A 14408-nucleotide genomic window follows, 5' to 3' on the forward strand; every position below is an offset into this window, starting at 1 on the left:
TCCGCCTCAAAAAAAAAAAATGTACCATTTAATACATAAGACAATTATAATAGAATACTTTCATTTCTCTCTTCCTGATCTTCATGCTCTTGCTGCCTGGGTGACAGAGCAAGACTCCGTCTCAAAAAAAAAAAAAATGTATATAGAACGTTATTTCCCCCACTTAAGAGTTTGTCAATCACAAAACTGGATGAAAATAAATCTCATTTTCATAGATTATGAATTATTTTCAATCATGTATCCTTTCAAAATATGTTGAATTAAAACTCATAGAATAAAAAGCCTATGATCCTAAATAAGCATCAAGTAACCACTAATTCCCTTATTCATATAAAAGGTTTCTCCTGTATTCAACCACATGTATTTTTCTTTATACCTTCTTCCTTTAAAGAACGTTTATAAGCCCTACAAAATCCTATGAAAACTGAAGGATTATACTGTGTTTTAATTCTTTGCTAAAAACATTTCTAACTATAAATACCCAAATGCCTTTTGACAGAAATGTCACCTTCGCCCTTATTAAATAACATTTAAAAGAAAATATACAATATATGGTCAGCAACTTTTTTTTTAAGGCTTAGTTATCACTTATGCCTCGCTTGTATTCAGGTATGTAAATTAATGTAATTAATGCTATGGATTTCACTTCATGAATATTCATAAATGAAATGCTATCGCTGTCATCCCTATTAATGACTGTGTACTGAATTTTTAGCATTTAGGCTGAAGGAAAACACTCAGCACTAAGAAGATTGCCTGCCGTGAGCAAATGTGCCAAAGGAAAAGACGCTCTTTCCCTTAAGGTTATGATTATGATCATAAAGTTTGATATTTAACAAGGTTAATTAAGTGTTTTTCAAAACAAGAGTTGAGAATCTTAAATGATTTTTAACCTACTCCCTAAGCATATGTGTGTGATAGGAAATAAGCTGAGACCTCATTTAAAGAGATGTTCTCTTCATTTTTTTGTTATAGGTATCTCATTTTGTAAGTGAGAATTAGGTCTAGTGAGGTGGCTCACACCAGTAATCCCAGCACTTTGGGAGGCTGAGGCAGGCAGATCACTTGAGCCCAAGAGTTCAAGACCAGCCTGGGCAATATGGTAAAACTCCATCTCTCCAAAAAATACAAAAATGGCTAGGCATGGTAGTACATGCCTGTGGTCCCAGCTACTCAAGAGGCTGAAGTGGAAGGATCACTTAAGTCTGGGAGGTTGAGGCTGCAGTGAGCAGTGATGATGCATTAGATAAGGCAAGATTATGTCAGTTAACAAGTCAAACCACACTGCCAACTCAATAGGGAGAACTACCTCTTTCAAATGACACACTATTAATGGGTAGAATAAAAGGGAAAAATAGCTGAAGTTTTTATCTCGAGCATTGGAACGGGAGAAAAGGCTAGATTCTATAAAAACAAAAATGTATGACTGGAATGGCAAAATAAGGCTAGGGAAAACAAAACAAAATTTTTCTGTCTGCAAATTACATCTATGACTTCAATAGTCTGGAATTTGAATTCAATATTCTTGGCCTTACAAAGTAAGATTAAAACTTAAAGCCATGACAGGAGAAGGAGATGAAGAGAAAAATATATATATATATATTTTTTTTTTTCCCTGAATGCTAAACAATACATACTTTTCTCTCAGTAAAAAGGGAGTTAAGTTGTGTTAAAGACTACAGTAAGTCTTCAAATCTAATAATTTAAATGAGTTAAATGACTAATAAATAATAGCTAATACATAAACCTAATTTTCTTTTTGAGAACAGACTTCCTTTTGTGGTAAAATATCACAGGTGAAAGAGGTAAAATGTTCCAAAAACAGGAATTCCTAAATGGACTGTAATGTCTTCCTGTATGTGCTCATGAATCCAAAATTCAAAGAAGGGCCACAGAAATGCAAATTACACAAAGAAAACAAAGTCCTATGTCTAAGGAATGCTATACACAAAATAAAGATTAAAATAATTATAATATGCAGCCATAAAAAAGAATGAGATCCTGTCTTTTGCAGTGACATGGATGGAACTGGAGGCCATTATCCTTAGCAAACTAACACAGGAACAGAAAACCAAATACCGTTATGTTCTCACTTACAAGTAGGAGCTAAGTGATAAGAGCTCATTATGAACACAAAGAAGGAAACAACAGACACTGGAGTCTACTTGAGGGAGGAGTGGGGGAGAAAGGAGAGGAGCAGAAAAGATAACTATTGGGTATTGGGCTTAATACCTGGGTGATGAAATAATATGTACAAAAAATCTCATGACACATGTTTACCTATGTAACAAACCTTCACATGTATACCCAAACTTAAAAGTTAAAATAATAATTCTTAATTCTAATAATGTTTTGACAGAACACAATCCAGCTTATATTCCATAGTTCTTTTAGTGAGTGGCCTATAGCTTTAATATAATTTCCCATAGAAACAAAACTTTTTTAAAGAAAGTACATATATGCCCAAGCAGGTCCATCACAGATCATTTATCCCATACAGTTGAAAAAGTAATTATGTAATATACAGTAAAGAAAAAGAGAGGGCTTTCCCATTTTCACATAGGGCCCAAATTGGTCTATAACCTGGTTTTACTATCCAAACTATTAACATGCTTCAAAAATACACATCGTCTTCTTTCTGCAATCCACCTTATCTTTTATCTCACTTCCCTCAAATCAAAATTTCCATTTCTGTCACTGTAGGTCATCTTAATAGCACAACATATTTATCCGTTCTACTGATGGTATTTAGATTGTTCCAATATTTTTGCAATTGCAAATAATGCTGCTATAAACCTTCTTTTTTTTTTTTTTTTTTGAGACATAGTCTCTCTCTGTTGCCCACGCTAAAGTGCAGTGGCACATTCCTGGCTCACTGCAACCTCTACCTCCTGGGTTCAACCAATTCTCATGCCTCAGCCTCCCGAGAAGCTGGGACTATAGGTGCACACCACCATGCCTGGCTAAATTTTTTGTATTTTTTGTAGAGACGGGGATTCATCATGTTAGCCAGGCTGGTCTCAAACTCCTGACCTCAAGTGATCCATCCACCTCAGCTTCCCAAAGTGCTGGGATTACAGGTGTGAGCCACCATGTCCGGCCTAAACTTTCTTGTAAGTATCTCTTAACACACTTGTGTAAACATTTTTGTTAGGGACTACTCCTAGGAGAGGAACCGACAGGTCACGGGATATGTGTTTCTTCAACTGCAGTGGTACTGACAAATAGTTTCCAAAGTTGTGATGCTAACAATTTCCATTCCTTCACCTCTTGAACAACACTTGCCATTGTCAGAGTATAATTTTGATTAATCTGGATAGTATAAAATAGCATCCCATTGTAGTTTTAGTGTGTGTTTTCTTGTACTAATGGTATTAAACTTTTCTATTATTTTTCCGTACCATTTGGATATCCTCTTTTGTGAGGTTTCTCTTCAGGTATTTTGCCAATTTTTCTATTGCATTGCCTGCCTTTTGCTTATAAATTTGCAGAAGTTTATTATACTATATATTCTGGATACAGATCCTCTATTATTTAAATGTATTGCAAATATCTCTGCCTATTGTATAACTTGTCTTTTCACACTCTTAGTGGTATATTTTGATAAAAGTTCTTAAATCTAATGAAGTTTAACTTATTAATCTTTTTCTTCATGACTGGTGTTCTGTACTGTTTACAAAATCTCTGCTTATCTCCAGATCATAAATAGAATCTCTCGTGTTATCCTCTTTAATCTTTCACATTTAGGAACAGGAAAAGACGTTTGTGTATGGTATGGGGTAGTGAATTTTTTTTCCTTGTTGAATATCCATCATTAACTAAAAATTTTTAAAAATAGGCCTGGTAGAATTTCAACCAGTATCAAAAAATTAAAATATAAAACATTTCAGGCACTTAAAAAAATACAAAGATACATTAATACTTTTTCCTCACTTCTCATCCCCTTTTACCTAATGGAAGTAGATGAGAGTAAATTAAGCGATTGTGTCACATATATGTTTCAGCCGATCTTGGAGTTTGCTTATATAGGCTTCTCATATTTGATAACAGTAATAAGCACAATAGTAGCAGTTAACATTTGTTGCATGCCCACCAGGTGTTAGGCTTAATGTAAGTGTATTATTACTCATGTAATTCTCATAATAATCCTATAAAGATGAATACTGCTATCCTTATTTATTTACTTATTTATTTATTTGAGACAGGGTCTTGCTCTGTCACTCAGGCTGGAGTGCAGTAGTATGATCACAGCTGTCTGCAGCCTCAAACTCCTGCGCTCAAGCAATCCTCCCACAAATAGCTGAGACTATAGGTGCTACCATGTACCTGGCTTATTCTACCATGCCTGGCTAATTTTTTGTATGTTTTTGTAGAGACAGAGTTTCATCATATTGCCCAGGCTGGTCTCAAACTACTGGGCTCAAAACAATCTGCCCACTTTGGCCTCCCAAAGTGCTGGGATTATAGGCACAAGCCACTGTGCCTGGCGTACTGTCCCTATTTAATAAACGAGGAAACAGAATGAGAGGATGTTACATAATCAGTGGCCAACCTCTTAACTACTGTCTCCCTCATAACTTCTATTTCTGGACTCACAGATTCTCCATCATAAACAAGTGTTTTCATAACACCTTTCATAAGGTGAGATAACAAAACATATATCCTTCTTCCTATTTTATATTTAGGTTTCTAATAGATTCATATAAGAGAATACTCTGCATAATAAATGTAAGTAATTATGTACTACTAATTTGGCAATATAGGAAAAATCACAAGAGAATCAAATCAAGATATCTTCTGGAAGTAACATGGGAATAGCTATGGTTAGCATTACTGTAATTCTGTGAACTAAAGAAGGTTAAAAACTGAGTCACTAGGATTGTAGTCTATATGGCTGCCTTAGAATGCCTCATAAACCTGAAATATGTTAACTGAGAATGTTTTTTCAAGGCTGAAAATTGAAGAAAGTTTATTCCATTACTTTGGTTGCTATAAGAACTTAAGCATATTTTCATATTATTCTACTTGAGTCCAGCCTGAATTCCTTACAAAATTTTAAATGTTCCAAAGGAAAAAGGAGGATAAATTCAGAATTCTGAAAATAAAATCCATTGATACATACCATTTTACAGAATGCAGGAGCTTGAAGGCTTCTCAGAAATACATGAAGATACTCACTTTACTAAAGGGAAAACTGAGGCCCAAATAAACTTGTATCATATCTCAAGGACAGTAAAGGTCAGATTTCACAATAGCCATTAGTGGACATTAATCTGAATCCTTAACCTTCACAAATCTGTTTCTATAAAACTTTAATAATTATTTATTATTTCGGTTGAGTTCTATTTTCTCAGATTTTGTTCCTATAATAATGTACAGGAAAATACATACTTAAGATCTTAATTTTTATTTCTCTGTACCTAAGCCTCAGTAGAAAGACTATCTTCTATGTGAGAGGAAACATTAAACATTTTAGCTGAGCGCAGTGGCTCATGCACACTGTAATCCCAGCACTTTGGGAGGCCAAGGCCAGTGGATTAATGTAAGCTTAGGAGTTTGAGACCAGTCTGGGAAACATGGCTAAACCCTGTCTCTACTGAAAAAAAATTAGCTGAGCATGGTGGTGTATGCCTATAGTCCCAGCTATTCAGGAGGCTGAGGTGGGAGGATCACCTGAGCCAGGGAGGTCAGGGCTGCAGTGAACAGTGATTGTGCCACTGCACTCCAGCCTGGGTGACAGAGTGAGACACTGTCTCCACCAAAAAAAAAAAAAAGAAAAAGTGTCCTGAGACTCTGAGGTTCTTCCTTTGGGGACAATGTAAGAATACCTAAGACCTCTACCAGCTCTCTAGAAATTCTAGATCCCTGTACCATCTCACCGGTTAAGGAAAGGCAGAGAAAGCACTCCCCATCACTCTGGATACCAATCAGAGACCCAGGGAAGAAGAAAATGGTGGTTTTCATCACTGCCCACTTCCTAAATATCTGACAAGACCCTTGAGGCCACCCACCCCAGCATAAAAGCATCAGCACCGCCACTGAAGACAGGCAAATCATCTTGAATCTGTCTTAAAAAGAATTCACAGCAGTAGCAAAATTACATCACTTTCCTAAGGATGAAGAAAAGTGAAGGACACAGACTCAGGGTGCCAAAGATTGCAAAACAAGCTTCAGATATGGCCTCTAGGAAAATTGCTAGGGGCAAGACAGGTAGGCAGAAAAACTGAGGAGGAGGAAATGAGTTGAGACTTTCAAATTCAGTTTACAATGTTTTTAATAAGCTAAATGAAATATTTCCCAATTACAAATATTAAGGACACCTTCAGGGAGAGTTATATCAATAGACACATGTAACACTGCAAAATATCTTCTTTTGAAATGCAATTTTTCAAAATTCAAGAGCAAAGTTTCACAAATGTATATACTACAAAAAATAAAATTAAATTCAGTAAGAGCTCTTTAAATATTTCAATGTCTTTTTTAATTTTATTAAAAATTATTCACCTTCTTTCCTTTTATTAAATGTTGTAATTTTATAAAATGTTATTTTTAAAAAATCACTGAATTGACTTTGGGAGGCCGAGACGGGCAGATCACGAGGTCAGGAGATCGAGACCATCCTGGCTAACACGGTGAAACCTCGTCTCTACTAAAAAAATACAAAAAACTAGCCGGGCGAGGTGGCGGGCGCCTGTAGTCCCAGCTACTCGGGAGGCTGAGGCAGGAGAATGGCGTAAACCCGGGAGGCGGAGCTTGCAGTGAGCTGAGATCCGGCCACTGCACTCCAGCCCGGGCGACAGAGCAAGACTCCGTCTCAAAAAAAAAAAAATCACTGAATTGAAATAAATCCATCTATTTTTAAAGGATCTGAGACCTCATAATGGAAATAAACTTTTTTCTTTTTTTTTTTTTTAAGACAGGGTCTCACTCTGTTGACCAGGCTGGAGTGCAGTAGCACAATCATGGCTTACTGCAACCTCAACTTCCTGGGCTCAGGTGATTCTCCCCCTCACTCTCTGAAGTAGCTAGGACTACAGGCACACGCCATCACACCTGGCTAATTTTTTGCTTTTTTTTTTTTTTTTTTGGTAGAGATGGGGTTGTGCCATGTTGCCCAGGCTGGTCTGGAACTTCTGGGCTCAAGCAATCTGACCGCCTCAGCCTCCCAAATTGCTGGCATTACAGGCATAAGCCACTGGGCCCGGCCTGGAAATAAACTTGGATGGCAGCAGGTAAAAGAGTTTTTCTGATACTAAAGAAGCTAAATTGCAATGAGTTACAATACATTTTAATCTGTAGAAGCTTTATTACACATCAAGTAAACAAAGTATTAACATAAAACGTAGATATAATGGTTTCTTTTCCATTTTCAATTTGCTTCAACCTGACTACAAAATGTTTTTGTTCCTTATGTAAAGTAGAACTGGAAATTCTAATTAGTTTCACAGGCAGAATCATCATTCGATGGAGCTCAAGTAGAAGAAAGGTTTCCTACCAAGTCTTCCCAAAGTGAACTACACTTAAACATATCTTGATGCTTCATTAACACATTTGGTGAAGGTGAACAATAACAGCAAACCAACCCTGGCTACTCACCAATGTGGCAGCAATGAAGAAAGAGCAGACATAGCCTCTTTCTACAGCATGCACATTTAGTAGGGCGCGCTCTCTCTCTCTGTCTTTCTCTCTGTATCTTGTCTTCTTTATCCATGCCCTCCCCACGTTGCCTACCCTAGTATGGCATCACACTCTCCTAGAGAATTATGAGGAACACAGGTTCCATGTCTATTAGAGCAGGGAAGTACCAGGAGGACAATGACTGGCCCTCCTAACCCTTACCCACACACAAAAGCAATGTGATCATCTGCTACCACTGAAACTTCGTAAGTGCTATGGAAGTAGAGGTTTCAACTTAAAACAAGATTTGTTAAAAACTGTTCCATTCCACTCTTCAAGGTAATTTCATGGAATTTCTCTTTCTTACCAAGATAGTACTTGTAATCAGAAATGGGACTGTATTAATTTTATAGGACTCAGAAGCTGCTGTTTTAATCATTCTTAACATTTATAAAAAACAAAACTAATATTTATCAAAAATGTAATAACAGTCAAGATTTTCTTTCTGGTTTCACTACTTTTTTTTTTTCCCAGGTTGTAATCTGTAAGGTATAATCCCAGTGAATCATTTATTTCATTTGAGGGAATTCTATTTTAGAAACCCTATAAATGCCAGTTTAATGATACAAAGTAAACCTAACAATAATCTTCAAATGTGATGAGGCAAATGAAAAGAATGCTAATTCTAAGGGGAAGGGGGTCAAACCGATGTATGTTTGAACTCTTATTTTCCTTATATGAACAAAACAAAAAACAAAACACAAACATAAATCTAGTTATCTCATAAAAATATTCTATAGGCTGGGCGTGGTGACTAATGCCTGTAATCCCAGCACTTTGGGAGGCCGAGGTGGATGGATACCTGAGGTCACGAATTTGAGACCAGCCTGCCCAACATGGCAAAACCTTGTCTCTACTAAAAATACAAAAATTAGCCAGTTGTGGTAGCGCATGCCTGTAATCCCAGTTACTCGGGAGGCTGAGGCAGGAGAATCTCTTAAACCCAGAAGGCAGAGGTTGCAGTGAGCCGAGATCACACCATTGCACTCCAGCCTGGGCAACAGAGCCAGACTCCATCTAAAAAATATATACACATATATATTCTATAAAAGTGGGGGTAACAGTAGTTCTATAAAGGTAATCTTTAAGCTAAGTAAAGTCTTTCTCTGGAAAGTAATTTTTAATTTTTACAGCATTCAGAAGCTGTCAGCTCCTACTCAGGCTACTAGTTCAGCATTTTTTAAGGTGATCATATTTATGAGACTACTCATACCTGTCTCTGAAGTTCTGCCAGGTTGTAAGGTAAGGCCCCCTCAGCCAATGGGGCTATTCTCTCAATATCTGCCAAAGTCAAGCGCCTTCAGGAAAAATATAGGGAAGAATTGTTAGACACTGACAAACTCCTCATGCCAAAATCATCTTTTCTCCAAAAAAAAAAAAAAAAAAAAAAAAAAGCGCCTTCAGGAAAAATATAGGGAAGAATTGTTAGACACTGACAAACTCCTCATGCCAAAATCATCTTTTCTCCAAAAAAAAAAAAAAAAAACCCCGAACTATAGTTTAAAATCATTACTTCCCTATTTACACAAATCATTTTAGTGACCAAAAAACCTTTTAACTCTGTTTCCATCAACAAAAACCAAAAGACTCCAGAGAAATAATGTGGAGTGCATGAATTTAGTAAGACTCCAGTGATAGATATTAAAATCAAATAATTATTGCCAGAAGCAAAATATAGAGGTTGACTGTCCGTACCCACTAAATGTGTCCCCTAAGGACATCTATTTAAAGCACAGGTACAAAGTATCTGGAAAGGATACATATAAATCTGATAAATACTGGTTGCCTCCAAGGAAAGGAACAAGGGTAGGAGGGAGACTTCTTTTTTTTTTTTTTCAACGATATGTTCTTTCCAAGCCTTTGAGTTTTGACCCATTTTTAGGGCAGGAGAATAGGGTCTGGAGACAGGGAGCCTTCACTTCAGCCTCATGGGCCAACTCTTCATTTGTGTAGGATAACTTCAGCCTCTGATTGGTTGCAGGCTAAGCCTTCACTTCAGCCTCCAATTGATCATGGGCTGAGCCTTCACTTCAGCCTCCGAATGGTTGTGGGTCAAGTCTTCATTTATATAGGGTGTAACCAATAGGAAACTTCTAACGGGTACTTAAACCCCAGATGATTTGCAACTAGGGCTCTTGAGCTGCTTGCTCAAGCCTGCTCCTGATATGTGGAGTATACTTTTGCTTCAATAAATCTATGCTTTTGTCTTCTATTGCTTTGTGTGTTTTATTCAATTCTTTGTTCAACATGCCAAGAAACTGGACAACTTATAGTCAAGACCCTCCACTGGTAACATACCTTGGCAAGTCAGCCAGGAGGTAAGCCCAAATTTGGGGATTTATTTCTCTTTTCCTTTTCCCTTTTTCTTTTCGGACACAGGCTGGAGCTATCTCCATGCAGGGCTCCCTCCACACCACAGAGGGGAACCTTTTCCGCTCTCTTTCTCTTTTCCAACACAGGATTCTCCAAGACAGCATCTAAGCATGAAGGCAACAGCAGGTGTCTGGCCAGGGCCACTCTCCCGGGAGACTGAAAGGTATCCACATGGAAGCACCTGACCACCACTGCCTGGTTTGGGTGAGGGACCTGAGTCCTTTTCTTTTTTTCAGTCTTTCAGAGGCTGTTTCCTAGTAGATCCTTGGTAATTGAGGGCAACTAGCCAGGGCCACTCTCTGGTGTTACCTGAAGGCCAAGAAGTGAATGGAGATAGCTGCCCTGCCCAGAATGGGTAAGTACTCTTTTCTGTCTTTCTTGGTTACAGTCCCTAATCCCTACATATGACGAAATTGACAGTGGCAGCTCTTCTAGAACAAACTCACACATGTTTCAGTCAACTTAAGCCCTCTTTCCTTATGCCAAATTCTCCTAAAGAGTTAGCTTGTAATGGCAAAAGATATCTCTTAGGCATTCTGACTTCCCCTTCAACTTGCTGAGGACTTTTGGGGCCCACAATCTTTAGAATACATTCTACATCTAGTTTCTTTTGTCATTACCATATTATTTTTATAGAATGACCTGCCCTTATATGGGGTCCACTGTCATGATGGTGGATTTTTAAACATTTCCTCTCTTGTTGAGGGCCTGAGTGGAATAGCCAACCCTATTATTTCATTTTTCATGCTCCAAATCTACCTTTCCCCCCGAGACTACCTGTAATCCACACAACAAAAGAAATCCATCCAACCTTTAGTTCCTATTATTAAAGTTCATGGCTATCACTCCAGTGGAACAGGAAACAATGGCCTTATCAAATTATAAGGATGCTAGAAGTCAAGGCCTTCATGCGGGGACAAAAGGAAAGCTCACAGTGGGTCATCAGTGGTGGAGAGAACCTTCCCAAAGTGGTACCAGCACCCACCTAAGGTCAGACTAAGATGGCGCCCTAAAGGGGGACACCCCTGAGGACCCCAATCAAGGCCCAGAGATTTTGCAGGGGGATGCCCCGGTAAAATTTGAGTCACCAAATAAGCTAGGTTCTCTTCTTTCTTCCAGACCACTATGGGCAACTCTCCATCCATTCCATCTGATTCCCCACTTGGCTGCATTCTCAACCAATGGAATCAATTTGACCCTGACAATCTAAGGAGAAAAAACCTGATTTTTTTTTTTTTTTACTGTAATACTGTATGGCCCCAAAATTAGCTGGACAGCCAGGAATAATGGGAAGTCTTAATTACAACACCATCCTGCAATTAGACCTATTTTGCAAAAGGCAGTGTAAATGGTCAGAAATCCTACACGTGCAGGCCTTTATGGCCCTATGTCAAAACCCAACCATCTGCAAAACTCCCAGAACCTACCCCCAGAAGGAAGGTTCTAAGGCAGAACTGGATATTGCGGATGACCTCCTTTATGCAAGGGCCACCTGTCTCTTGGGGCAATGGCAACCACTCCCATATAACCCCTTGCCAAGTGTTTCTGAGGCTCAAATCCAAGAGCTAAAGCCAAGGGCCCTGCTAAGTCCCCCTCACATTCAGAGGGGAACACCCTATTCAACTACCTCTATAGCCCTGCTATCCCTCAGGGAAGTAGCAGGAGCCGAGGGACTGGTCCGAGTGTCAGTCCCCTTCTCCATAAATGACATACAACAATGTAAAGAAAAAGCTAGGAAGCTATTCAGAGAACCCCAGAAAACTTGCAGATAGATTCCAAGCTTTGACCTTAGCCTTTCATCTCTCATAGAGAGATGTTCAATTCATTCTAGCAACTTGTTGCACCCCCTTGGAAAAGGAATGAATCTTTGAGGCCACTTGCCAAGAAGCAGACAATTTACTTGCCCAAAACCCTCAGGGTTATCGCCCAAACATAGACACAGTCCCCGCTACTGATCCTAACTGGGACTATAACACCCCCATGGGAATGAACAACCAGGCCAAATTTCTTAAGGCTCTCCTTGGAGGAATGAAAAAGGGAATAACTAAGGCAGTAAATTATGATAAAGTAAGGGAGGTTACACAAGGCAAGGAGGAAAATCTAGCCGTGTTTTATGGCAGGCTGGAAGAAGCCTTTAGTTAATATACCAATCTGGACCCTTCCTCTCCTGAAGGCAGTGTTGAGCCCTCTTTTCTTCCTAGTATTACTACCTTCAGTGTGAACTCTCTTGTTAGTGATTACTCCATTTAGAAGTTTGTACTTTTGGCCGGGCGCAGTGGCTCACGCCTGTAATCCCAGCCCTTTGGGAGGCCGAGGCAGGCGGATCACAAGGTCAGGAGATCGAGACAACGGTGAAATCCCATCTCTACTAAAACTACAAAAAATTAGCCGGGCGCGATGGCGGGCGCCTATAGTCCCAGCTACTCAGGAGGCTGAGGCAGGAGAATGGCATGAACCTGGGAGGCAGAGCTTGCAGTGAGCTGAGATCGTGCCACTGCACTCCAGCTTGGGGCACAGAGCGAGACTCTGTCTCAAAAAAAAAAAAAAAAAAAAGAAGTTTGTACTTTTTACTACTTTATAGAAACAAATAATCTATATTGCATCATTTTCAAGCCCACAGAAATGTATAAGCCCTACAATCTTGACAGTTTTCAATTAGGTTTAATGTTTCAAGCATGTAAAACACAGGTGATATATGTAAGAATATGTATAAATACCACTAGATAGCTTATTTTGAAGAGATATTCTCTAAATTTTTGTTAACGGTAGATTGACTGCAGTTTCTTAGGTGTGTTTCTCAATATACTCTCTCAATGTTTTAAAGCATATGGAAATTTGAATACTGTTTAACCTCACGTATTCCTTTGTTTACAGGTTGGTTGACTGATTGATTGATTGATTTATCTTGTGACGGAGTCTCACACTGTTGTCTGGGTTGGAGTGCCACACTGTTGCCCGGGTTGGAGTGCAATGGCGCAATCTCAGCTCACTGCAACCTCCACCTCCCAGGTTCAAGTGATCCTCCTGCCTCAGCCTCCAGAGTAACTGGGATTACATGCACACACCACACCAGGCTAATTTTTTGTATTTTCAGTAGAGACGGGGGTTTCACTATGTTGGCCACACCGGTCTCGAACTCCTGACCTTGTGATCCACCCACCTTGGCATCCTAAAGTGCTGGGATTACAGGTGTGAGCCGCCACACCTGGCCAGGTTAATGTTTCTGAGGATTAAAGACATCATGGCTCCCTTTAAGATTCAGTAATACTGATACGTTCGTCAGCTTGCTCTTTTCTGCCTGTGGAAGCTGCCAAAGAAGCATCGTTAAAGTCTCTCTTCTCCCTGCTGTCATGTCTAAGTCAGAGTCTCCTAAAGAGCCCGAACAGCTGAGGAAGCTCTTCATTGAAGGGCTGAGCTTTGAAACAACTGATGAGAGCCTGAGGAGCCATTTTGAGCAATGGGGAACGCTCACGGACTGTGTGGTAATGAGAGATCCAAACACCAAGCGTTCCAGGGGCTTTGGGTTTGTCACATATGCCACTGTGGAGGAGGTGGATGCAGCTATGAATGCAAGGCCACACAAGGTGGATGGAAGAGTTGTGGAACCAAAGAGGGCTGTCTCAAGAGAAGATTCTCAAAGACCAGGTACCTACTTAACTGAAAAAGATATTTGTTGGTGGCATTAAAGAAGACACTGAAGAACATCATCTAAGAGATTATTTTGAACAGTATGGGAAAATTGAAGTGATTGAAATCATGACCGACTGAGGCAGTGGCAAGAAAAGGGGCTTTACCTTTGTAACCTTTGACGACCATGACTCCGTGGATAAGACTGTCATTCAGAAATACCATACTGTGAATGGCCACAACTGTGAAGTTAGGAAAGCCCTGTCAAAGCAAGAGATGGCTAGTGCTTCATCCAGCCAAAGAGGTCGAAGTGGTTCTGGAAACTTTGATGGTGGTCGTGGAGGTGGTTTCGGTGGGAATAACTTCAGTCATGCAGGAAACTTCAGTGGTCATGGTGGCTATGGTGGCAGCCGTGGTGGTAGTGGATATGGTGGCAGTGGGGATGACTATAATGGATTTGGTAATGATGGAAGCAATTTTGGAGGTGGTGGAAGCTACAATGATTTTGGCAATTACAACAATCAGTCTTCAAATTTTGGACCTGTGAAGGAAGGAAAGTTTGGAGGCAGAAGCTCTGGCCCCTATGGCAGTGGAGGCCATACTTTGCAAAACCACGAAACCAAGGTGGCTATGGCGGTTCCAGCAGCAGCAGTAGCTATGGCAGTGGCAGAAGATTTTAATTAGGAAACAAAGCTTAGCAGGAGAGGAGAGCCAGAGAAGTGACAGGGAAG

At 39.5% G+C, this 14408-nt stretch overlaps 1 protein-coding gene and 1 pseudogene across 3 annotated transcripts in view; one reads left to right on the forward strand and one right to left on the reverse strand.

The window, feature by feature from the left end:
• The window catches only part of SLC25A12 (solute carrier family 25 (aspartate/glutamate carrier), member 12), a 125419-nt gene that overhangs the window by 30935 nt on the left and 80076 nt on the right, over positions 1-14408 (reverse strand). For both annotated transcript variants that reach the window (XM_011945947.1, XM_011945948.1), the window contains one exon: positions 8891-8975. In XM_011945947.1, coding sequence (XP_011801337.1) covers positions 8891-8975 — 85 coding nt within the window. The remainder of the gene's footprint in view (positions 1-8890; positions 8976-14408) is intronic.
• The window catches only part of LOC105514534, a 1393-nt pseudogene continuing 348 nt past the window's right edge, over positions 13364-14408 (forward strand). The window contains exon 1 of the transcript XR_001002195.1: positions 13364-14366. The product of XR_001002195.1 is annotated as a heterogeneous nuclear ribonucleoprotein A1-like (transcript). The remainder of the gene's footprint in view (positions 14367-14408) is intronic.

This window comes from Colobus angolensis, unplaced genomic scaffold (assembly GCF_000951035.1).
Source record: "Colobus angolensis palliatus isolate OR3802 unplaced genomic scaffold, Cang.pa_1.0 Scaffold247, whole genome shotgun sequence".
NCBI classification, from domain to species: domain Eukaryota; kingdom Metazoa; phylum Chordata; class Mammalia; order Primates; family Cercopithecidae; genus Colobus; species Colobus angolensis.